Source organism: Ictalurus furcatus, chromosome 6 (genome assembly GCF_023375685.1).
Source record: "Ictalurus furcatus strain D&B chromosome 6, Billie_1.0, whole genome shotgun sequence".
NCBI lineage: Eukaryota > Metazoa > Chordata > Actinopteri > Siluriformes > Ictaluridae > Ictalurus > Ictalurus furcatus.
This window is the reverse complement of record NC_071260.1, coordinates 12601737-12628115: the sequence shown is the minus strand read 5'-3', so window position 1 is coordinate 12628115 and position 26379 is coordinate 12601737. Positions and strand designations below refer to the sequence as shown.

Below are 26379 nucleotides of genomic sequence, written 5' to 3'. Positions count from 1 at the left end.
CAAATGTTAGTGTGCTTTATAAATAGATGTCCAGTTTATTTATTTAGAATGTATATTTTATCAAAATGGGAGGCGCACGGTGGCTTAGTGGTTAGCACGTTCGCCTCACACCTCCCCTGCCTTGTGCCCAATGCTCTCTGGGATAGGGTCAAAGTTTGCCCCGTAACCCTGAAGGAAGGATAAGCGGGATAGAAGATGGATGGATGGATTTTATCAAAATATTTCTTATAATTAACTCAATTAACTTAAGCATCCGAGTCTGAAATTTTAACACAAGGAATTTATTTGTTCTGTAACAAGCATAAAGCCATATTGCAATAAAGTAACATAACTTGCTGAACAAAACAGAACAATACCGCAATTGAGGTCTAAAATAAAACATTAAGTCAGAAAATATAACCGAACAGTCCTTTCAGAGGTCACTTTCTTATTTTTGTCCTCTCTGCTTAAAACTGGGGCCTCCTTTTAAGAAAAAAGTGCCTATGATTTACTGGATATGTTGGCCAAGCTCATATTAAGTAGGTAGAGTTCACAACAAGACGAAGACTCAATTATAGCGGTTCTTTAAGTAAGGTGTACTTTAATAACGTAAATTGAGACCACTGCCTCAAACAAAAGGTAAGAAGACTGAACAAAATTATTAGGGATAGGGTATGGGTTTTACATATACTTATTTGTTAATGCTTTGTTAATGACATTGACTAAACTTATTGGACTTATTTTCATTTTAATGTCCTTGCAATTGATTAATTGCAAATAAATTCAAATTAGCCCTGTACCGTGAATATTCAAATCTAAGCACTCGCCCTTATCTCCAGATGCAAACAAGATTAATCTACACGCGTTGAAAATGTAAATAATTGACATGTAAATATGAATAAAATTTAATCTTGTAGATATTTCCATACTAAGAATTTAGTATGATAAACAAACTCAACCTACTTAAATAGAGCTGTACAGTGTATCCATTAAGTTGTAGGCATGTTTCCTTTATCTGGCCATATTAAACTAAACTGTTTAAACTTTATAAAAAAAAAAAAAAAAAGAAAAAAAAAAAACAAGCTTTTCATTGCTTCTCTGTATGAACTTAAAATATCAACAGCAAAATAAACTCAACAGTTTTAAAAAAAAAAAAAAAAAAAAAAAAAAAAAAAAAGGGAAGAACATAAAACTGGAGGTGGATGTTCAGCAGTACAACCTGTGCAGCAGATAAAACAGACAAATGATCAACACTTAAATATTGAAATTCTTGAAACATTACTCCAATTTACTGTTGTCACCAACTGTGCACTCACTCTCTTTATTCCGTTTCATCACTCATCAGCTAGGCCTTTCTCCACTAGAGGAGTATGGACCAAAGTTCCATCGGCGTTGTACAGCAGCACAGTTGGCTGTGGCTCTACAGCCTGAAACATTAGCAAAACGCTCGGTTGAATCAGGCTGGCAGTGTTTTTCTTTCATTGCATACAACTGTGTCAGTGTACAAAATGCAAAATAAAAACTACCTACTCATCTGCTGCCAGTCTTGCATTTAAATATACATAAAATACACTCGTTTGCCCTCAGCTCAAGGCTGCTGTCTGCTGCTTGTTTTTTGTTTGAAGCCATGAGGTTAAAGCAGCTACCAAGATTATGGCTTACAGCCACTTGTTTAGCAGGCTTATAAACTACATGTTGAAAATGTAAATAGCCTAGCAACCAATTACACTCTTGCCTCAAAGTTTGATGAGTTGCTATGTAATCTAGAATAGCTGATAGAATAGATTAGAGTTGAGCTTTACTTGTGTACATGTTCGGGAGACAATGTGTGATTTACAGTCTCAGGTACTCAATTTAGCATTGGTCATTGCTAAGCTTTCCTTACTTGTACACGTAATTCATGTAGAAAATATTGTACAAAGGAGGAAATGTGTGTACATTTGTGATTTTGGGCTGAACTATAGCCAATTATTAATATTACATTAAATGGTGCATCAGTGTAACTAGCTTAAGCTGCCAACTTGACAAAGACCAACTTAAACCCAATTCAATCAAAACATTTGAAATAGAAAATACATGAACATTATAAGCTGTTCCTATACCGTCACCACACAGCGCAGTTTTCCATGCAGCAGGTCGATCATCTCCAGCATGGCCTTCATGCTCCACTCCGGCCTGTAGGGAATGCGTTCTGGCTCTTGACACAGATGCGGGGGCTTGAACCCTGCCAGACGAACACAGGCCGCCTCACACGGGAAATGGAGCAGTGTCTCGGGAAGACAACGTAATCTGCCACAAACACGTATCAGCATAATTTTCAGTCTGAGACATGAGTCCAAGTAACATGTAACAAGCATACAGAATCTTTTAAATGTGACATTAGACTGCACGTCTATTTTTTAAATTATTTTATGAACACAAGCAGAATATTTTAAAAGGTTTTGCTGTGTGTTATCTAGAAGTATGAAAGTGTGTGCATAACGAGTGTGAATAAAAGCCCTTACTTGCATAGTGGCAAAATGTCATCTGAGCCAAAGTCTACGTGTCTCACAAGAAGCTGGATGCTGGGGTTGAGCTTAGAAAAGCCTAAAAGCTTAGCACGGTAATATTTACCATCACTGTACTCAGCTAGACAAGGACCCTCTGAAGACACAGACGGACACACACACACACCTCACATATGCACTATATTAAATACACTGTAAAATTCTGGTTATACATGACAGTTAAGGTACCAATAGGGAAGTCTGTCAGCATGGGCAAAGAATCGATGTCACTGTTCACTCGGCTCAGGGCTTCGTCTAAAGACTCCTGTTTGTGTTCACAAACTGGTGTATCCAACACACTCAAAAAAACCTGCAAGAGGCCCAAAACATGAATGTGGAACATTATTATAGCAGTACGTTTCACCAACAATATCTGTGAAAGTATCCATGTACTACCTCGTTAGGGGTGCAAACATGCTTAATTCTGACCCAGCAGGACTTCCCTTTGTCTGGAAGTTTGAAGTCCGTGTACACTCCCAAGATGGTCTGGGGTTCCTCCAAGCCCTGTTAGAAAATCATATTTCACTAGCCTCTTATTAAGCAAATGACAAAGGAGTTAGTTAGACTAGTAACTAACACACAGATTGCAGGTAACCTCAAGGTGATGTTTGTCACTCCAGGTCTGTTCTTGCAGGTGTGTTGCAACTGTTACTGCAGTCCAAATGTTAAGGTTACAACTAGAAATAGCAGTGATAAACTGAGAAAGAAGTAGTCATGGGTGAACCTAGTAAAGCTTATTCCCCCCCCCTCAATAGTTGTTTGCTGTTAAATAACCTGTTAAGTTCTTGAGCTTTCATTGTCTGCTGACTTTGTGGCTACAGTGAAACATATGACCATGACATGCATACAGACAGACAGACACGCTCCTGGAGTAATGTAGCTTACAAAACAAAGAGACATACAAAACAAACTGGGAGCGGAGTAGTTTTCCTCTAGTTCGCATTAATTGAACACCATGCATCCAACAATTCAGATATACCACTGTAACCAACAGACAATTTTCTAAGGAGAGGGAGAGATACGAGAACATCTGTCCGAATAAAGCTGTTGTGGTGGTCCTGAAAAAGAAAAGATTTGTCTGGACGTTAACTGAAATTGGAATATGGTCGAAAAGTGTCATGATACACGTTGCCCCTCTATCTATTGTCATCTCCAACATTCCCCCCAACATTCATTAAAAACTAGCCGATCATAAAAAAGCTGGCTGGTGACAACCGTTTCGCTTGGTCGCAAAAATTCTGCAGCTGAACACGTCCCGTGAATGTGACATCACATTGGAGCAGGCCCCGCCCACGACTGGTAACGGACTCTGCCCTGTTAGCATAGATCCTCCCGAGTGACCTGCAGGCAGTCCGCTGGAGCAGCTACAGTAATAAGAATGTCTTGGCTTCGTAAGCTTTGTAAGTGTTCGGTTCCTGGCTGTAAGAATGAACATAAGGGAGTTGATGTATTCTCGGCATCAGAGCCAGTGAAAAAGATTTTATTTTTGAAGGAAATGTGCCCTAAAAAAACAAACAACAAAAAAAAAAAAACGAAATTTGTTTACGTTTGTTCGATTCATTTAACACCAGACTGCTTTGCGAATGAGGGTCAATGCGAAGCAGGATTTGCTGTAAATTTGATTCTCAAGGCTGGATCAATACCAACTGTTCGTGATCCAGCTTCATATCCAGATGACGCAAGTATAGCAGTTTATTTTGAGCGTGTTTGCAAATCGCCTTTCGGAACGTGCTTGATAGCAAATTCCACGGCTAATGCGGCTAAAGTTTTCATTGTCTCTGATTCAGAAAATTCATCTCTGAAAATCGACATCAGCATCACAGAAAGCTCTTTAAACTGGACTAAGAACATTTGTTATTGGATTGATTTAAAGCGAAATCAGAACAAGACTGAAGGGGCTTTTGGACTTAGCTGGGTCGGAGGGTGTGGGGTGGGGTCTGAGGGTCTTTTAAAACATGTAAATATTTGAAACTGATACATTGAAGGAACGGCAACAGTCAAACTCAGTCTCTCTCTCTCTGCAGCATAATTGTTGGTGCCACACTGTTGTTGACATGTGCCTCTCTTCATGGCCACAAAGCAAAAGTCGTCTCAAACAGGTTTTGCGAATGTAACAACGGGTTCAGTGTTCTTCAGTGGTCTTCCCAGTCACTGGATCTGAATCCAATAGGACACGTTTGGGATGTGGTAAAACGGGAGCTTTGCAGCATGAAAGTGGACCTGATAAATCTGCATGTATTGCGTCATGCAATCATGTCAACATGGACCAGAATCTCAAAGGAATGTTTCCAACATCTTGTGGAATTCTTGTTTTGAGAGTAAAGGGAGGTCAAATCCCCAGTATTAGTATAGTGTTCCTAATAAAGTGCTCGGTCAGTGTATAATATGGAAATTTGACAAATTAACTTGTAATTTGTCAAACAGCATTTTCAAATAGTTTCTACTGCAGTTGAGCACATTTGCCTTTAAAATGATGGGTTTCACATCATGTGTGCAAATGATTTTAGGATTAATTGTCACATGACTGAGAATATCATTTTTGACCCGTGTCATCGTTAAAGCTATAAACTAAGTGCACAAGCTTTCTAAATCATTCGAAATGAATGAAAGAAGTATAGCAGTTTCACCTCAGAGTTCAAGTCCCAGTCATCCAAATCAGGCAGTGGAGGTTTCACCACATAATCCTAGATGTACATACAAAAAAATTATTTTGACTTAATATGGCCACCCTTCAGCTTCACATGCTGTGACCTCCTACCAGACCTCGGGGCTGCCGATAGACGGGCTGAACGTGACGTGCTGGTGGTGCATCATGATTTTGCTTAGTGGCATCCCATCCAGTATTATCTCCATGGTAACCAAGCCTCGCGGATCCTCTGGCAGCTCCTTAGAAACACAAATTTCATGAATTAGCCTGGGTAATAAGTATTGTGTGTCTGTGTACACGTGTTTCTTAACTTACGATAACATGAACGTTGACCGTACGGCCAATCAGCAACTCCTTCATAAGAGCCACTGCGTCCCACTGCCATGTCCCCCCCACCTACACCCAGTTACACAACACAGATGAGAAGCAAATATTTTAATTAATGCTACGTTAAAAATAAATGAAAAAATACATTAGCTCACCGGAAGTACCCCATTTATCTGGCAAGGCACACAAAGCTGAGGAACATTCTCACAGAGCACCATTGGATACACATGGCACACTGGAATATTCTCCACAATCCCCTGATCCACATATCGCACCTGTAACACACGATATAATCACAAGACAAATGTGACTAATGAACCAACATACTGACCCTGCCAACTTGCTATACCTGAAACATTACACCATTTCAGGACTGTCGGAGCTCATGGATAAGAATGTTAGCGTCCTTAGGCTCAATAATGATTTTTAATCGTTGACAAAACATTTTACCCAGGAAATATCCTACTGTTGGGCACAGTTGCTAGGCTATGACTGGTTCGATGGCTGCTCAAACATGCATGATTATTATACAAATGTCTACCAGGAGGATTTCAATTCTAACCTTCACATAGCCTCCAATCACCTCCTGGACTTGTCCACGGTACCACAGCATGTCAGAGCCCATGACGGCACATCCCAATACATTCTTCCAGTTATAGTGCTTCTGCCTGGGCAAAGTCTTAATGTGCTGCTGCAGCTGCTGCTGCAAGCGCTCAAATTCACACACTGCTCACACACACAGGTCAGAAATTAAATGTCCAAAAAAAAAAGACATCAATTATTAGATTATTACACTTTACTCATCCCCCCCCCCATTATACCATTTTTTCACCATTTGAATGTCTCTCACATACCGGCCTGCAGTGTCATAATGTGGATGATTCCGTCGTCAGAGACAGCAGGGACGCTCACGAGTGTGTCCCCGCAGGGAGGCAACTCAGGGGGTAGGTATGCCTGGGTCCTCACTCTTTCTGGAGGAGGAGTGATGCGTGGGGCAGGTTTGGGAGGTGTAAGAGAGGGAGCTGACAATTTAGTACTCTGGCAGCTCTCTTCACACGCAGTCTCTTCCAGGTTCAAAGTCTCACCTAATGCACGACCCAAGTCATCAGACAAGTCAGATCCTGACTCGGGTGCAGGTCTGAAAGACAGATTGAAATGAAGAAAAGAAAGAAGAGAGCGGACCGTTTCTATATAACGTTAAAACACAATGAAACGACTGTTTTACTTGACACTCCTCTCTCTCAGAGCGAGACCCTCAGTGATGAGGAAATCTGATATGCTGACGTGCCGGCCTGCTCTGTTGGAGCAGAACAAAGAGATGGGCACTGGTCTAACAGAGGAAGGTTCCTGCAGGCAGAATATTCATCAATCACACACATACAGGTAAACTGGGGGAAACAAAATATTGTAAAATTTGTAGAGTAGGTTAAATATAGTCGACTTGGTCACCTTAATGGTCATTATAGCCATGGCACCGGTGAGGTAGTAGGAAATAAAGTCACACGCTGTAGCCGTCCAGCTGGAGCAACCACCAGCTGGCCTGATGGATGAGCAGAAAATAGATAGAAGATGATCACAAACTCCCAGGGGAAAAGTCAACCCACATAAAGCTCTTCTGATGAATTTTGTATACCTAATGTCACTGAGGCAACACTCCAGCAGAAAGGAGCCATCCAACTCTGGCAGAAGAGGTCTCAGGTTACTCAAGTTGATCTTTACGTTATTACCAAAGTCACAGCGCAGCACCTGCAGAGTTTTTTTTTTTAACATTCTCTTTAATACTGTTTATTTTTCATTCCTCAATAAAACTACATTACCTGTGTGTATACACATTTTATATTATATATAAAAATAATATACTTGGGGGGGGGGGGACACTAATAGACACACACACACACACATATATAAAGTTTTTTTTCCCCCACTGAGAAAAAAAAATAATCCCTAGGTGTAAATGAACGTTTGAACGTGCATCGTGCCTGTGATGGACTAGTGACCCATCCATGGCCAGTGTTCCTGGGATAGGTACTGCCATGAAATGAACCTGACCTGTATAATGAGGTTGAAAGAAGTTGAACGAACAAATACGTACTTTAACATCATCAACAACCTGTACTGTGTCATTGAAAGGGAGATGAACAGAAAATGAGCAGCCCTTTTCATGATTTCATGAGCAGGAATCCTATTTATTTATCTATCTATCTATTTGTTTATTTTTTTCAGCACTAATCTTAACTTCACACAAGTGCATTTGTTATTTTACCTCTGCAACATTGCTGGAAGACACACTGCACACCTTTCCTCTCTCCCAAATACCATTAACATTAGCAGCGCAAGACATCTCTGCTTTCCAGACAACCTCTTGTGGTTCAGACTTGGAATACTCTTTTTTCAGCAAGTCATGGATCCTAGCATATACAAGAAACAGAATATGTTAATATATTGTACTATATTGTACTTATTGTTGATGATCTCTAAGCTTATTAACTAGAAGCTGAACCTTTAGGAGGTTGATAAAAAGGGTGACAAAACATCAATACAAATCAGCAGTTATACAAGGAAGTGATTTATATTTAAAACCTCTAAACCTGACAGATATTCTATTACTTTACCCAACAGCTCTGATTTAATAACAAACATAACCTTTTGCTTTTTAGGATTATTGGCAAAAACTCCGAAAATTAACCAAAACTGCTCTGCCTGCTAGCAATTTAGTTTGTCTAGGCAAGTGAAAAGCGCAATTTTTCAACAGGAGTAAGGCCCACACATTTTTAGTGAGGCCAGTACCTCTTTAGCTGAGTGTCATACTGTAGCAGCTGCACATAGATATTTCCAGGGGAGGTCACATGGGTAACCCTCACTTTCAAATCTTTCAGGCAAGTTGGCAGGGTCACTGTGGACAGAAGTGGTGAAGGGTCAACGGCAGGAAGCGTTGGCTCACTCGGAGATGGGCCCTCTTCCATCAATGGGGGATCCCAAACTGTATTCTCAGGTGGGAGAGGTTTCTTAGGTGAGACTCTAGGGCAGACAATATAATTAATCTGTGAGTGCATGGCCAACTGTGTAAATGAGGCTTACTGTGTAGATGCTTTCAACTGAAAAGACTTCAGGAATATATTGCAAGTACTGTTTGCTTAGAGAGGCCAGCCCTTTTGTGACTAAGATTTCTCCGATGCTGGACAGACACTCAGTGGGATGCTCGCTGACTTCAAACAGACATACAGGCATAGCCTTGGAAACAGGCACAAGTTCTGAAAAACAAAAAACACAAATGCATGAAATGCTGCAATGGCATAAAATAATTTGGAAATGCATACATGTATCCTCACCTTTCGCAACTACAGTGACCAATTTCTGTTCTGTCAGTTTACGGAACACGTCGATGCTCTCCTCACTCCAAGTTTCTCCAACACTCAAAACACTATCCAGAGAACACCACAGCGCCTGAGGAGAAGAATATGAAACAGACAGCTTACCGTAAAGCTACAGGTACTGATTATCCCTAATCCCTTACAGGATCCCTTACCATGGCTGGCAGTGAAAAAAACTCATCCTTTATCTGTCTGAGGTCTTTAACAGACAGAGTTTCCCTGTTGCCAAAATCTACATACTGGACTTCCACCATCCGTCCACCGGGGAAACCTGATAATTAGACTTCACATCAGTATAAACAAGACATGCTGAACAGATGCATGCACACAGACTCTCACTCACTCAAACACACACCTGTGACTTGAGCCCTGCACCAGTCCTTGTTGTCATAGAGGGCAACACAGGCCTGGGACAGAACAGGTGAGTAGATCTGAAGATCACTTTCAGCTCCAGGAAAACCATAACAGTTCTGCAGTTTTGTGTTTAGTAGCAGGAACTCCATATTGTCCACCTTGATGGTACCAAATATAGTTAATATACACAGACTCCACATAGATTAGTGCTTGGAGATAAATTAGGTCCTAGACTTGGGCAAATCAAGAATATTGTTAAACAATACCAAAAGAAAAATCCTACTAAAGCTCAATCAATATAAAACCTGAGCCTGCTAGAATCACTGTGTCCTCAAAAGATCGATTCAAAAGAGCAGTACAACAGAGAACACTACTACAAAGGGTTATGACATAGTACATCCAAAGATGGTAATAAGTGAACAGCTGAATTGGGAGCTTTGCCCAAACCATACGCCCCGTTTACCTGGGACTGCCCTTTTAACTCTGAGTACCTGCCCATCCCTGATTCCTCCATTACAGGGTGACTGATTATGTTTTTTAAAACACTTTTTTCATGACAGTGTTCTTTTCTTTACACTACCATGTTTCTTTTGGTGAAATGGCTACCAGATTGAGTTTGGAGTAAAGAAGAAAGGTTGCGGATGTTCAGGTCTTTAATCCTCTAACCATCATGAGGACTTAAAGTGTCAGGGTGTAATGCATGTTAACATTTTTTGAATCAGCTTGTGTATTAAAATGAACCATTACTAAATTACTAAATCTAAAAACAGAGCAAATTTTATTTAAAACAGAGCAAATTTACAGTAAATCTACCGTTCTGAAAATACATTCTACAAATAAACAATGTTTGGTTGTTTGAAAAAGTAAATAAATAAATAAATAAAATAAAGAGGTTTCTTTACGTGTGAGAGTACAGTCAACTCACTAGCTGTATGTAGAAGTCTGATGGCGTGTTTACGTGGGAGACAACAGCATTCAGCTCCGTGTTCAATTTGGGATACACAGGTGGGTAAAACAGCAGTGTCTTACTGCCTGCAGGGCTCACCTGGGGGGAATAGAACCTGCCAAAATACATACACGGACACACACAGTTCACATTTAAATAATATGTAGATAATGTTAAGAGAGTGATGTTTAGCATTTCAGCTAAACATCATGGTAACATATCCTACCTGGCAAGCTCCATGAACACAAGGTGTTCTCTCAGGGAAAGTGAAGTGTTCATCGAGACTTTCTTCAGATCCACCAGAAGAGTGTCTCGCTCTTCACCGAGCACCTGCATCTCCAACACACTTGATCCAATCACACGCTTCATCTCTTCAGATGATTCCCTGCTCCAACCGTTTACCTGCAACCAAAATACTCTGCGTGTATTTTATATTTATATATTTTTATCACACACACCCTCCTCCATTAATATTGGCACCCTTGGAAAATATGTACAAAGAAAGCGGTGAAAAATTCTTAATTGTTTGAGCTTTTGTTTAAAAAAACCCCAAAACAACCCACAAAAATACTCTACTCTCATGGATATCAAACTAATAATTTGTTAAATATAGGTGTGCAACAATGATCGGCACCCCCTATGAATTCTTATGAGAAAAATATATTTGAAGTATATTCCCATCGATATTTTACATTTATTTTAGTACACCTGGGTGATTAGGAACAGATTTAACTAAAGTCCACTCTGCTAGATTAACTTGAATACAACACATTACTTTATAAAATCACTGACCTAGTCTTTGTAATAATATTAAAAAAGGTAAAAATATGTTTGGCCTAACTTTACCTTTTTTACATAGCTGCATTTTTATGCACTGTTAAAAATATACATTTGCATTTATGACATATGCCTTTATATAGAGCAACTTGCAACTCTTTCATTTATACAATTGGGCAGTTGAGGGGTTAAGGGCCTTGCTCAAGGGCCCAGCAGTGGCAGCTTGGCGATGCTGGGATTTGAACTCACGACCTTCTGATCAGAAGTCCAACATCAAGCTACCACTTTCCCTATAAAATATTGAGTAATTAAAAACGTGTGAGAACTTTACAGGATAAATCACCACTAGGTCTGATCTCTCACCAGGTTAGAGGGAACGATGTCTTTAAGGGAACACCTAACGGCCTGAGGTGGCCACCGATGCAGGTCTGTCTGGGCAGAAGAATCAGCTCTCCGCACACATTCATTCAACCCAACGAGATCATCACTGAGGGAATGTGTGTGTGTGTGAGAGAGAGAGGGAGGGAGAGAGAAAAACAGAAACCAGTCAGTGAGACTTGTCTGCATTTCGAAAACATTTGCTTACTTGCTTGTTGTCTAGCCTTTTTCTAATTATCAAATATTTGGCTACCTGCCTAGCTGGCAACTTACTTGGCTTGCAGGCAGCCTAGCTACAGCCAGCCAGTCAGTTAGGTACCTAGGTAGCCAAGCAGTCAGGCAGGTAGGTAGCGAACCAGGTAGGTAGGTAGCTAGCTAGGTAGCTGTTGGCTAGCAGGCTGGCAACAGCCAACAAGCTGGCTGGATGGCTAACTAAGAGAGTGCAAGTCACACAGTCAGCAATCCAGTTCATCCCAAAAGTAATCAATGGGGTTGAGGTCAGGGCTCTGTGCAGAACACTCAGCAACTTCTATACGAACATTTTCAATGCATGTCTTTATAAACCTCATTTTGTGAACAAGGGCATTGTCATGCTGGGACAGGTTCGGGATAGGCCTCTTAGTTCCAGTGAAGGGAAATTTTAATGCTACACCATACAAAGACATTCTAGTCAATTCTGCGCATCCAACATTGTGGCAAAAGTTTGGGGAAGGCTCACATATGGGTAAGTCATTACCTGTGTGAATGGACTTCTGGTTACCTGCCTACCTGTAATTGCTGGTTGCCTGGCAACCCATCCACCTACCTAGCCACACTACCCACCTACAGATCTACCCTAAAGTAGCTAAGGAGTACATGCTTGATGCAAAACAATATAGCTGGCTACCAACCTGTGTGGAGAGCAACCTGGCTGGCTAAATTGCTTGCTACCTACTTACCTAGCCAGCTACATACATGGCTGGCAACCTACATACCTACCTATCTGGCTACTCAATTCGAACAACTAACAGTTTTTTCCCCCAAACAGTTTTCTCAGCCACATTGTGCTTTTAATCATGTTCCACATATTATTTTCCAGGGTATTTGTTAAAAATAAAAAGTATACTATTTAAAAGCACTGTATAACAAGTCACTGTACTTAAATGAATTCTGAAACATCTACCTGGACTGCAGAACTGCACACTTCCACGTTGATGTGTATATAAACACGAAATATCTATTTCAGGTAATTTTAAGCAAAACTGTTTCTGTGCTTATCATTCATACATGTTGTGTACCAGACAGAGACATACACACACAGGATCTCTCCTCACCCTGAGATGGCGAGTTCCTTAGAGAAGCCGTAATCAAGGAAGAACACTTCCAGGCGTGCAACATCATTTGCAGAGCACTGAGTCACACACTCCAGACAGCCTTTCTGAATCAGCTCAGACACCACTGCTCTATACCAGATGTCCTTCCATTTTACAAACACCAGTGTCCCTTCATGCATGCACAGACACACACACACACACACACACACACACACACACACACACACACACAGGGAACATGAAAACTTACATGGTTACATCTCAATTGCATTGACACCACAAATGGATTTCGATTAAAGCATAATTAACCCTGCAACGAAATCTTCAACACCAAATACAGAGCACTGTTTTAAAGAGTAACTGTAGTTGAATTTTGGATGAATAATGATTGTCTATTGATGAATAGTCTCTCATCAATAGACTCTCTCAAAGGATTTCTAAAAGGGGTCACATCTGTAAATCATTTTTTTCATGTCCACCAGCAACAAGTCTAGTCCTTCTTGTTACTAATTTGTATGCCTCAAATACCTTAAAATGCCTAAAAATATACAATAGATAGGAAGCCATTGAATCCCCCCCCTCCCGGACACTTGACCTTGCTGTGACCTTGTTTGTTTTGTTCTATTCCAAGATCTAATCAGTTCACCAGCTGGTTAAAAACATAATTCCACATAGCCTAAATCCTACAAACATTCAACTCCTACCCTTTCTTGTGGCTAATGACAATCTCAGAAGGATGGATGCACGGTCAACCGAAAAACAAAGCCTTAAAGTGGTCCACAGAGCTCACTTCTCTAGGAGTAAACTGTCTAAAATATATCCCAATGTTCCTGACCTGTGAAAAATGCAAACTTTCGCCCTGTAACCTGAGTCATATGTTTGCACTCTGTCCCAAGCTGCAGAACTTTTGGAACTCTTTCTTCAAAACTATGTCCGACGGTCTTAAAATCAAATTGGATGTCTGTCCTTTAATGGGAATCTTTGGTGTTCCATCTCAGCGTCAGCCTCTGAACCATAAACAAGCTAGTGTTGTAGCTTTTGCATCGTTACTTGCTCGGCGCAGAATACTGCTGTCTTGGACCTCTCCACAACCTCCCTCTATATCAGTATGGCTTAAAGATTTTATCTTCTTTTTAAAACTTGAAAAAAATCAAGTACAACATCAGAGGAAGGGGTGACTCATTTTTGGGAAAATGGCAACAATTTATTACCTACTTCAATGATGTACGCACCCTGGAGGTGGATTGAGGAAAGATAGACGGTACATATCAATCACCTCCCCCCATTTTTTTTCTTCTTTTTAAATTATTTATTTATTTATTTATTTATTGTTGTTTTTTTGTTTCGCTGGATGTTTGTTATTGTTTTTTGTTTCCCCCTCTTCTTTTGGTTTTGGCTGTGATTGTTTTGTTGGGACTGTTGAGTCGGGTGTTATAAGATGTAAAATGCAAATTTCCAATAAAAATTCTATGATCAAAAAAAAAAAAAAAAAAAAAAAAAAAAAAAGGCCAGAAGGTGGATTGGTTTTGGTCTTATGGGGTGTTCCCAGTATACAGTGGTTAGTTCCTACCAACAGTGGTCCAAAGAAGGACAATTGGTGAACCAGTAAAAGGTTCACGGGTGCCCAAGGCCCATTTATGTGTATGGGGAGCGAATGTTAGCCTGTCTGGTTTCATGCTGGCTTTTATAGAAAGGTGTCAGAACACACAGTGCATCACAGCTTGCTGCGTATGGGGACTGCATAGACACAGACGCTCAGAGTCCCCATGCTGAACCCTGTCCACCATCGAAAGAGCCTATAATGGGCACCTGAGCATCAGAACTGGACCATGAAGATGGCCTGTTCTGATGAATCACATCTTTTACATCATGTTGAAGGCTGAGTGCCTGTGCGTTGCTTACCTGGGCGCCAGGCATCAGGATGCACTATGGGAAGAAGGCAAGCTGGCAGAGGAAGAATGATGCTCTGGGCAATGTTCTGCTGGGAAACCTTGGATCCTGGCACTCATGTGAATGTTACTTTGACACTTACCACCTATCTAAACATTGTTGCAGTCCAAGTACACCCCTTCATAGCAACGGCATCCGCTAATGGCAGTGGTCTCTTTCAGGAGGATAATGCAACCTGCCAGACTGCAATAATTGTTCAGGAATGGTTTGAGGAGCATGAAAGATTTCAAGGTGTTGACCTGACCTCTAAATTCCCCAGATCTCAGTTTGAACGAGCATCTGTGGGACGTGCTCGACAAACAAATTGCAAGGACCCAGTTCGCAACTTACAGGACTTAAAGGATCTGCTGCGAACATCTTGGTGCCAGATACCACAGCACACCTTCAGAGGTCTTGTGGAATCCATGCCTCGACAGGTCAGCTGTTTTGGTGGCACAAGGGGGACCTACACCATATTAGGCAGGCAGTTTTAATGTTGTGGCTGATTGGTGTACCTCTATACTGTATGTGTACAATATATTTCTTTTGCGAGGTATCAAGACAATTTTTCAGTAACCTTTCAACACAATCCTTCTTATGCTCCTGCATTTCTGCTTGAGCTAGTTTTTTTTTTTTTTTTTTTTTAAATATGCATGTATTACTGGTATTAATGGTTTAATAGAACTGTACTTGAAAGTAAAGCAGAAAAAGAATCAGAAAAAAATGCTATTCTAACTAAATTCTCCACATTCTTACCAGTCTTGATTTGGTCATTTACAGTGAAGAGGCTGTGTTTTCCAGAGCAGATGCTGTTAATCTCTTTGGTCAGCAAGCCTCCTGCCTTTCGCTCCATCACATAGCGCACATAGAAATGTGTTGGGTTGATTATGTGGGTCACTGCAACCCACTCCTGCAATGCTGAAAACCAACAACAAACATTAGTTTTCAGGTCTAAAACAATAAGAAAGAATGGACTCCAGGAAAATGACTGTTACCACCACTTTGAGAGACAGCAATCCTGTCCAGCAATGCCTTGTGATTCTTCCTCTGTACCCTTTGTCTCACTGTATGCTTGGGCTCCTGGCCTGAGGTAGCAGAAATAGGGAATTGATAATTTTGCAACTGAACAAAGAGGCTTATCAATGTACAAATCATTCTGTGTATACATACGCATTACAACTCTCTCCTCATGAGCAATTGTTTCCTCAATGATTTCCTCTATAACAACATTAGGGCTTGGAGTACAGATTTGTTTTGGGGATGCTGAGTGAGAAGAGATGGGTACTCGATGGCTGTCTCTGCCTCCTCTCCTTTCCCCTGAACCTCCACTCCTCGCTGGCCGCTTGAGATGCACTGTAGCAGCTGGGATGGTCACCTCCTCACACACACTGACGTGACAAACAACCATAACTGCCAAGTCACATATTCAGGTCACAATCATTTCCTAGCTGGTTCTCACAACCAATCTGATCTCTTTTTTTTTTGCTGCAGCACCAAGTTTGTACGTCTTTTTTTTTTTTTTTAATTCAGATTATGTATGAACAGGTTGTATGAACTGGCATACATTTTTCCTGACACTTATACGAGTGCTTTGCAAATAAGCATTCCCCCCTCCTAAGGTCATCTTTTATTTTTGTGTGATCTCAGTGAGAAACAAGCAGACAGCACACGCTTATATTTTCAAATGCTCCCTTGTTACGTCACAAATACTACGAAATGATCACAATCAGTGTAGCTTGCATTGGTTTTTTTGAGTCAGGTCATACATGTTTGAGCAGAGATAATTTCTCAGACTATGGGTGGGAACCGATTACAAAGACACGTACAAACACTGGAGCAGCAACTATTTTTTCCATAGTTTCCAGAATATTCCAATATTCTTCTATGAATAAGAACAGATATGATTAGATAAAAATCACATTGCACGCAAGTTAAAAACATCTACTCACAGCTTTACATTGCCATCTGTGATCTCCAGGCAGTCTTTCACATGATCCACATTGAGAATGCACCTTAACAAAAATGATATCAATGATTAAATATGTCTACTCTTTTTGGGGAGACAATGGTGACAATTATATGCAGTATATACACACACGTTGACCTAAAAATCAGGAAAATTTGTGCAAATTACAAACAGAAATGAGACACATTATGAAAAATTTGAGGCATGTCACATAAGTTAGTGGCATGACCTACCCAAGACCTGAACGCAGAGTGAGGCAGCTCATATCATACGATTCAGTGTCCACAGGACTCTGCAGAGTCTCCAGAATCTGGGACAGTAAATTCAGAATGGGGAAGAAAAACGAAAAAGAAAAAACAGCTCAATCAATCAGGATATTACAAATTAAATACAGCAGTGTTATATATACACTTACTGATCACTTTATTAGGAACACCTGTACACCTACTCGTTCCTGCAATTATCTAACCAGCAAATAATCTAAATTGCACGAATGAGCAGCAGTGCAATGCATAAAACCATGTAGATGTGGACCAGCAGCTTCAGGTAATGTTCACATTAACCATCAGAAGTGGGGAGTGATCTCAGTGATTTTGAACGTGGCATGATTGTTGGTGCCAGACAGTTTGGTCATATCCAGTAAGCAGCAGTTCTTCGGACATAAAATGACTCTCGATTTCTGCAAAAGCAGAAAACAGAATTTGGCACCAACAGGCTGGTGGAGGTGGTGTAATGGTGTGGGGAATGCACATTTCTTGGTACACTTTGGACCTACTAATACCAATCAATCATCACTTGAAAGCCACAGACTATTTGACCTTACCATCAAGGTCAAGGTTCTTTGTCACATACATGTGATGTGGTGAAGTGTTTTTCCTTAGTTACTCTTCCCACAGTGCAATAAAACAGACCAATGACTATATAAGGATAAATAAGGATAGACACACATGATAAAATAGGATGTAGTAAAAGAATAAAACACGGTAGATGTAATAAAATAGACTGTAGAATAAAAATATAATGGACTATAGGGAATATAATGTGAAAAAATGTAATACAATAGAATATGTGTGAGAATAGAGTTGTAAAATGTATAGAGTTTATACAATGTGCAAAATAATTTATTATTTCTCCTTCTCTATAGTGCAAAATGTTTTGTGCATTTGTGTAAGGTAGGAATATGCAGACTCAAATGGCCTTGTTCAGTAGCCAGATTGCCTGAGGGTAGAAACTTCTCCCGAGTCTCTCCGTGATGGTCCTCAGGATCCGGTAGCGTTTCCCTGATGGGTGCACTGCGACAAGTCTTGGTGTCCAGGGTGGTGAAAGTCTTTGATAGTTCTCCTGGCCCTGGCCCTGCTTTGCTAGGTGTAGATGTCTGTGAGGCAGGGGAGAGAAGTCTTGATGGCCTCCTCTGCTTCCATCACCACTCGTGTCTTTCAGTCCTGGGCCATGGTGCCGCTGAACCAGGCAGTGAAAATCCCTGTGAGAAGTTACTCCACAGCCTCAATGTAGAACGCCATTAACACTTTGTGGGAGACCTTGAACCTGGCCACACGTAGTAGATGGTAAAGGCGCTGGCGTGCCCTTGTGAGCCTAGTGACGCTATTCATGTGGGTCTTCCAGGAGCTGCACCATGGCCATCCCTTCACTGCCACAAGCTACCATCTTCTAATGGCTACCTACAGCATGATAATGCACCATATCATAAAGCAAAAGTCGCGTCAAACTGGTTTTATGAACATGACAATGAGTTCAGTGTTCTTCAGTGGCCTTCCCAATCACCAGATCTGAATCCAATAGAACACCTTTGGGATGTGGTAGAACTGGAGATTCGCAGCATAAAAGTGCACCTGAAAAATCTGCAGGAATTGCGTGATGCAATCATGGCAACAGGAATGTTTCCAACATCATGCCATGAAGAATTGAGGCTGTTTTGAGAGTTAATATTATGAACATTATTGTTCATAATAATATTTTTCCTCAGGCTATGAGCAGTAAAATCACTTTGTTCTTTACAGTATTCTTTACAAAATTACTTGGTTGAACAGAATGAGGAAGATCTAGTTATCAGTTGATTTTATCTGACAATGCAACATTTAAGCACAAAACATTTCATTTTTCTTCAGTTATCAGGATCAAAGTGAGGAAAATAAACTGATGCCATTATCTAGGTGACAGCTGGCAGAATTTTCAATAAAGATAATACCAAATGAAGATGATGTCCCAAGTTGTTAAACTCTTACTCAAATGACTGAGCAAAAAGTGCTTACAAACAAAAAGGGCTTTAACAAGGTGTTAAATGCATTCTGTGCTTTTACTGGTTTTAGTGCCATCGTTTTATTATTAGATTTACATTCTAAATTTTTTTTGGCTTTAACGACAAAAAGCTACAGGTTTTGACCTAATGTGGGTCAAAAGGCATCTCTGAAATGATGTCAGGGTCAGCTGTGTTAATGAGTGATAATGTTGCAAGTCTCGGTGCCTCTGACTCATTTTGAGTATGTTGCTCACATCAATACATCGAGTAAATGAACCACCACACAGACCAGTTTTAACACAGAAAAGATCTTGTGTCTCCACTGTGAAGCGGCCCGAGATAAATATAAGGACTTACAATATTCACTGTTACTGTTGAACACCAGTGACAAGTACCTCGTCCAGATGGCAGTAAGTCTCCAGCAACGGGACCCGGCAAACATATCGTGCTTTCTGGATGGCTGTGCGCAGCTCTCGCCGTCTCGCCTGCATTTTCTGACACTCCTCCCTCCCAGCTGAGAAGAGCTTCTCTAGACAGCTCAGTTCAGACACCAGTGCACTACGTCTAAACGCACACATGATAAATATGCAGCTGTATCTTTTTAGCTGTATTTATAGCTGTGACGTACAGGCTCTAACGTGGCAGCATTTCACTCAAATTTATACATGAAACTTACTGTGTTCAAATGTGTAAATTTAAATCTGCAAATCCTTACACTCTAGCGTGGAATAAAATGACCAAATCAAGAGTTGTTATACTCTTACAGACTGAGAAAAACGAGCTTACAAGCAAAAGGCAGTTTAACAGTGTGTTAAGGTATGTGCACACAGTTTCTTTTGTCTTTCCCCCGACCCCCTGAAATGTTCATTTGTTTTTCACTTGAGTTTTTCTAGATCACAAAAAAAAAAAGAAGAAAAAAAAAAACAATCTAACATGATGTATTCTGGTTTCATTATTTATTAGAGTAAATGTTATCTGCAATCTGCATGCCCTACCTCCAAGTCATGTGACCCAGAATGGAAAAGATACTAAATTCTGAAAAAAAAAGCCTGCAGTTTAGTCCAGAGACTAAACTACTGGCACAGTTGCCTATGGTGATGACCTTATTGTCAAATTTATTGAAGGAGCCACAGAAAGAAGGTCTCCTACTCTGATGCCCGATAATGATCTGAAATTGCACTGCAAGAACAGAGTGTGTGTTGATATGATGAGACATTTATGGTGACAAACTCCCTGACAATTTTTCCCCATCAGTGTCTACAACACACCTTCTTTGTAGTATGATCATTGCCTTTTCAATGGAGTCATCAATTTCCTTTATGATTCGATTCCTCTCTTTCTTCAGCTGAGACTGAATGCCTGTAACCAGAGTCTTGGAGCAAAAACAAATTTGAATCAAGGGAAAGTCACCACTAGTAGAGGTAACAACGTTTACTATAACAAGGGCTGTTAATGTATGCCTTTACCTTGTGTAGACTATCCAGGGTATTCAGGTTTTCTGATGCTTTACAGAGGGCTTCATTTAGAATCTTCACCACACCTGGATCCTGTACACAGTTGATTTCTTTTTTGTTTCTTTTGTACAGCTGAACACTATTTTAGATAGTTTCCAGTAAAACATGTTTTACATCTGTTTTGAATCTGAATTTAGCAAAAAAAATAACAATGAATTCTGAAACTAATAAACAAAAGTTGAACATTTCTCAACAAACATAAACCCCTGTAAACAAGTACACCTTAAAGACAACACCATCACTGTTGATGCCTCCACCACAAACAAATCTAATTCTGACTGTAAACTGGCCGAGAACGTGTGACTGATAACTTGGCCTATGAAACCATCTCACACGTACCTCTTCGGCAAGATTCTTGAGGGTAGACGACTTTGCTGCTGGACTCCTCAATCTGCAACCTGTCTGACTGACTCCCCCATGGAGAACCCTTGCATTTTTTCTTTTATTTAGAGACACCAAATCATTTACTTAATTGTTTTTAATGGTAATGGTATTATTTATTAGCTTAGTAAGAGGGTGGAAGAGATTACCTCTTCTTGGAGTTCATCTTGGCTGTGTAGATAAGGCCAATTATCCTGCTGTCCACTTGCAATCCATTAACCCCTTCCTCACCGATTTCAGTTCTCATCTACAGCAAATGTTCAATGCAAATAAAATGATAAACTTCAGCTATCAAACTATATAGACTATATAAATGTTCAAACAGAACAACACACATAAGGGTAAAAAGTTAGGTGTTGACATTTATCTATGCTAACAAATGTTCAAGAGATTTCAGGATCTCACCTACTAATGCTAACACTTTAAGCATCCTGCACAATAACAATTTTTGCTGTTTAAATTCTCTATGTTCCTTTTTTTCACCCTCATCCATCAAACTGTGTTTCCTACACAGTCCATACTTGGTGCCATACAGATACCCTGACAAGCACCAACAAATATTTAGTCCCATTTTTAAACAATAAAACTGTATTAATCAGTAATTATCTGTTATCTTTATTAACCCAAAAAAGTAACATCCAAGAGCTTGCTGCAATTTACAACTTCATCAGTTTAATGTGTAGTGGCAATTGATTTCTGTGTTTTTCTTTTGTGCAGCTGAACACTATTTTAGATAGTTTACAACAACATGATTTACACAGGTTGAATTTAGCAAAATTCAGATAATAAAATAAAATAATAACAAACCACGGTGCTTACATTTACAAGTTGAACTCAAAGCCAAAAGCATCAACAGGGATGCCTCCACCACAAATAAATCTAGTCCTTCTATGCTACTTACTAAAAGGCAGTATAGTTCAAACAGGGAGGACACGATTGAAGAAAAACTATTTCAGCTGTGAACTTGACCCTTTTTTAAAATCAAAATCTAATCAGAAGTATGATTACAATGATTCCATATGGTAATATGTTAATAATGATAATAATAATAATAATAATAATAATAATAATAATAATAATAATAATAATAATAATAATAATATTACCTTATTAGCTTAGTAAGGGGAGAAGTGATTACCTCCTCCTGTGAAAGCAGGCCTCCTGACCACCCTCCAGACCAAACTGCTGCACGCTCCTCACATTAATGAAGCTCGGGTGCTAAACGAAATGGCACTAGGTTTCCATAGAGCCACAGAGGAGCTACTACTAGCCCTCTGCAGACTGAACGTGGCCGCAGCGACCCATGGCCTATCAGCACACCTTCAAGCAGATTGCTGCCTACAAAGGCTAACCTAAGGGGAGCTGGGCCCAGGTAAAAGCACCCTTCCTCTCTGGAGAAGCCCAAGTGCGCTTAACTATGCCCTCCTGCCGGGAGATGCCACCGACTTTGACACAGTGAGGGAAGAAATCCTGGTGTGCTGTGGATTATCCCCAATCAACATAGCAACAGAGTTCCACAAATGGGCCTACAAGACTGTGGCGAACCCCACAAACCAGATGGACACTCTGCTTCGCATCACGAAGAGTTGGCTGCAGCCAGAGCCAACTCTTGCGGACAGCAAACGAGGTCACTGAGAGGGTGGACATGGACAACTTCTTGAGGTCCTTACCACAGGAAAAGCGAAAGCGAGTCAGCATGCAATCTCCCAGCATCCCTAAAAAAGCACTGGAGTGCACTCTGGCCACCCTGGCAGAGAGAAGCAGAGAGAGTTCTCCACTGGGATGACGTACCCCGGCACCACAGCCCTGACAGCAGCGGTGAAAGGTGGGCCCAGAGGAGCTGCCCCGACTAGGTCTGAGGTCTGGGTTGGGAACCAGAGAAGTCCATTATTAGCTGGACTGGTGCCAGAACTACCTGTGCCTCTATTTATAGGGAGAGATGGGCCGAGGTTCCCCAAAGAACCAATTACAACCTCGAGGGTCACAAACACCCAGAGACAACCTCAGCAGATCAGGCCTGCCTGCCGTGGCTCAGGAAGAGGAGAAGTACAGTGCCAATGCAGGAGCGGAGAGCGAGTTTAACAATAACCCTAACCTGCTCTCCTCTGTGTTTCATCAGGCAGCCAACAAGGGCAATTTTTGTTGGGAACAGAAAGAAGATGGCTGTCCAAAACTCTGTTGGGGGTAGGTGCTACAGGTGCAAAGACCTGTAACAGCAGGGCGACCAGGCTCTGCCCATCACATACTTCCTACTATTACCAAATGGAGCATCAGCAGCAAGCGTGCAACCTCCTGGTGGTCCCCAGAACCATAAAATCGACCTGAACCTAGTCCACTCCTACCCACTATATGGCCCACACCACCACTTCCACTGGCCAGGTACCCCAAAGCAGTCCTACTCCAGAAAGCCACCTCCCATAACATCACCAAGTACCTCATCCTCCTCTTCAATCAAGTAGGGCTCTTGTGTGTCAAAGAACACAGCCAGCTGCAGGAACTAATGTGAATTGCAGGACACATTGATCATCTGCGCTTCGAACGCACATTGCAGCCCTGGGTCCCTCCCGGGGTTAAGCCTGTCTGACTATCTATCGGACTTCTCATCCGCAGCCGGAGGCTCGCAGGCGCGCACGCCTTCATCCTCCAAAAGGCAGACACTCTCGCTGGGCGTGTCTCCTACATTTTCCGAGCACCGCTTAACTGACCAAGGTATGCCACTTGCCTCCAAGTTGATGTCTGATCTCTGTCTACCAGGTTGTTACAAAATTAAAGCTCTCTTAACCAGTCTCACTCTGTCTATGTTCCACCTGCCGCTGCTGCTACACTATAAAACATTCAACCATTCGTTCTTGAGATGTCACATTAAACAAGAACCTCAGGCAAAAGCAAGGACACACAGAAGCATGGAACGATGGCAAAACCGTAGCTAGACAAAAAAAAAACCCATAAAGGGCCTTGAGTTCCTAAACATGAAACTGCTGTGACCTTGTTCATTTTTGGATCAATTCCAAATACTAATCGAATCATCCGCTGGTTACAACAACTATATAGTCTATAGAATTCCTACAAACATTCAATCACTGGTTCTTGAGATATTGCATTAATGAGAACCTTAGATGGATGGACAGACTTAATGGTGGAGGCATATAATATATAAAAGGTCTGCATAAATACTAAACTCAGACACACTTATCTAACGTTATGGGGTGTAGTAATGACCAACTAGTGTTATCTACTTAATAAATCTGAGAAAGTTATGTTTTAATAACTTTACTGTCCCATTGTGTGAAATCCTGCAAATGCAAATGTGCAGCTTTCATCACTAAGAACTCCAGCAATGTAACCAGTATATACATCTGCATTTCTTAATGCAAAAAATAAGTGGACAAACCAGTGCATGTATAAATCAAAATTATACCAGGAGTAAAAACAAAAACAAACAAACACAAACAAACAAAAAAAAACCCCCACCTATACTAGGTAACACACACACAGGAAACATCCATGGAATTGGGCTATTTAACAGACACTGGCTGTTTTTTTGTTTTTCCCTATACTGAAGGTTGTGCATGGATTAATTATATTACTGTTTTACGTGCCATATAGCTATGCTGAAGTAAATTCATGTGGACTGAGGTTATGATTAAAAAACAGGTCCTCTGTTGACAGTAGAAATAAGGTATTTGTAAATGCTTACAAATTTTTTAAAAAAATGCTTTTTATCCTGTGAATGTGCACATACATCATTAAAATTGGTTTACACATTTATAAAGCTGTTATCCTGTATCCTTGACACTTTCTGTGGTTTGCTTTACCCTGCATATTTAGCAGTGGAAGTAATGCTTTTGGACAGGGTTTAGGACGGTCAGATGATGTAGACATCAACACATTGCCAACTTAGAGACTTCTGAGCACCATTGTCCCCACTGACCAATCACTGACAGTTTGTCCAACACTCGTAGTTCTTCATTTTAAACACTTGTCTTGTTGATACTTACAAACGAGTAACTATTTCCTTCATGACTACTCACCTTTCACGACTACTTTTTGCCCACGTTCTTGATGGAAGGTACAACAATTTGTAAACGCATAAAAGTTGTTAGTCCATGTTCATGATATCTATGCAACTCTACAAGTATCAGCATCCTATCTGTCTCTCTTTCTTTTTTAAAACTAGTTAGTAATATTCATTGCCATATCATAAGTAATTAGAAAAAATGAGTCTATGGTGTCATCTGGTGACAAATTGAGCGTGCTTTAGTTACTTTCCCCTAAAAAGAGTTGGCAAAGCTGGTTGACATGCTGTAGAGCAGTAAGGGAGTGATGGCTGCATGGACAGTGCTCACCATACACTCGGGACAGCTGACTGAGGGGACAGAGTTGGAGTCCTGAGGACACTCCAGAGAGCAGAGACACTCCGCACAGAAGATGTGGCCACAGAAGAGCACATGGGGCAGCCTCCCCACAACCTCACCCTCTGTAAACAGCAATAAAACCACCAAAAAACAGAAAGTTAACTTATGAAGCTAAACATCACATGGTGGAAATTTCCCCACTGCTCTTCTTAACATTTCACACGGCTAACATTTGCTGTGTGGAATTTGGTTATTTACAATTTTTAAGAAACCACGTTAGTTAGCTAGCTAGCCAACTAAACTCAAGCTAACTTGAAGGTTATGTTTATCAATTAAGTCTCATTGTTTAGCTTTAAAAACGCTCAGTTTGAGGATGTAGTCTGCTAATTGTCAAAGGTTCACTAGCTAATTAGGTTAATTAGGTGTGTTCTGAAACCACATTGCATTCAGCGCATTCAACATTGTGTAACCAAGATGCGTCTAAGTATATGTATGTATAAGCAAGTATAGAGAATTTGTTTTTTAAAAAAAATTACCAGAGACCGTGTACGGCAAGCCACAATTGTTACATGCCACTGCAGCGTCCATTATGGTGCTTTTTCAACGCGCACTTCATTTTTTTCAGTGATGGAAAGCACCGGCTCTTTTAAGTGAACCAAATCCTTTGGTTCAGTGATTCAATAAGAGTCGATTCCTTCGGCTTCCGTACGGATCACTGCCATTTTCCTGAATCAGAATCAGAATCAGTTTTATTGGCCAAGTATGCCCGAACACTCAAGCAGTGATATGTATCATGATATATAATTTAGCTAACAAACTGTCACCAAAGTAGCCGTGATGTAAAAAGATGTAAAATATGTAAAAAGGATGTAATAAATAAATAAATAAATAAATACAATTTAAAGTAAGAACTGTTCAACTGGGTTAGATGATTTTTTATTTATTTAATTCCTACAAAAACTAAAATTCTAACACAGAAAATTCTTTAAAAAAAGGAGGGAGATATTTGAAAGATTAGGCTTTAAAAAAGCCCCCAGCAAATTTACATAGAATTATATGTAATATATATGTTACATATAATTATATGTAACCCCTCCAGGGTTGGGGGTTTGATTCCTGCCGGGGCCATGTGTGTGCGGAGTTTGCATGTTCTCCCCATGCTGCGGGGGTTTCCTCCGGGTACTCCGGTTTCCTCCCCCAGTCCAAAGACATGCATGGTAGGCTGATTGGCATGTCCAAAGTGTCCATAGTGTATGAATGGGAGTGTGAGTGTGTATATGACTGTGCCCTGTGATGGACTGGCAACCTGTCCAGGGTGTACACCCCGCCTTGTGCCCGA

At 40.6% G+C, this 26379-nt stretch overlaps 1 protein-coding gene across 1 annotated transcript; it reads right to left on the bottom strand.

Moving 5' to 3' along the window:
- Positions 1-267: 267 nt before the first annotated feature.
- Positions 268-25628, bottom strand: rnf17 (ring finger protein 17). Its single transcript, XM_053627884.1, has 36 exons — positions 25584-25628; positions 25032-25211; positions 20835-20932; positions 20503-20743; positions 20257-20337; positions 20059-20162; positions 19186-19354; positions 16767-16843; positions 16530-16579; positions 15738-15977; positions 15563-15652; positions 15324-15485; positions 12639-12807; positions 11311-11434; positions 10397-10572; positions 10150-10285; positions 9226-9382; positions 9026-9141; positions 8829-8943; positions 8627-8750; positions 8287-8517; positions 7763-7907; positions 7133-7245; positions 6949-7039; positions 6725-6846; positions 6354-6637; positions 6062-6225; positions 5655-5774; positions 5488-5568; positions 5289-5411; positions 5153-5209; positions 2922-3029; positions 2715-2835; positions 2484-2622; positions 2082-2268; positions 268-1406 (listed from the first exon to the last, which is right to left on the bottom strand). Exons 1-36 carry the CDS (start codon positions 25626-25628, stop codon positions 1314-1316), a joined length of 4833 nt encoding a protein of 1610 aa, XP_053483859.1. The 3' UTR covers positions 268-1313.
- Between the last annotated feature and the right edge of the window lie 751 nt (positions 25629-26379).

Excerpts from the sequence above, each read along its gene's own strand:
- rnf17 (XM_053627884.1), bottom strand. The coding sequence starts at position 25,628 with ATGGACGCTGCAGTGGCATGTAACAATTGTGGCTTGCCGTACACG. Across the intron at positions 15,486-15,562 it reads TGCTGTCTCTCAAAGTGGTG|CATTGCAGGAGTGGGTTGCA; the intron begins GTAACAGTCATT and ends GTTGGTTTTCAG. Across the intron at positions 9,383-10,149 it reads CAGACTTCTACATACAGCTA|GTGGACAATATGGAGTTCCT; the intron begins GTGAGTTGACTG and ends GGTACCATCAAG.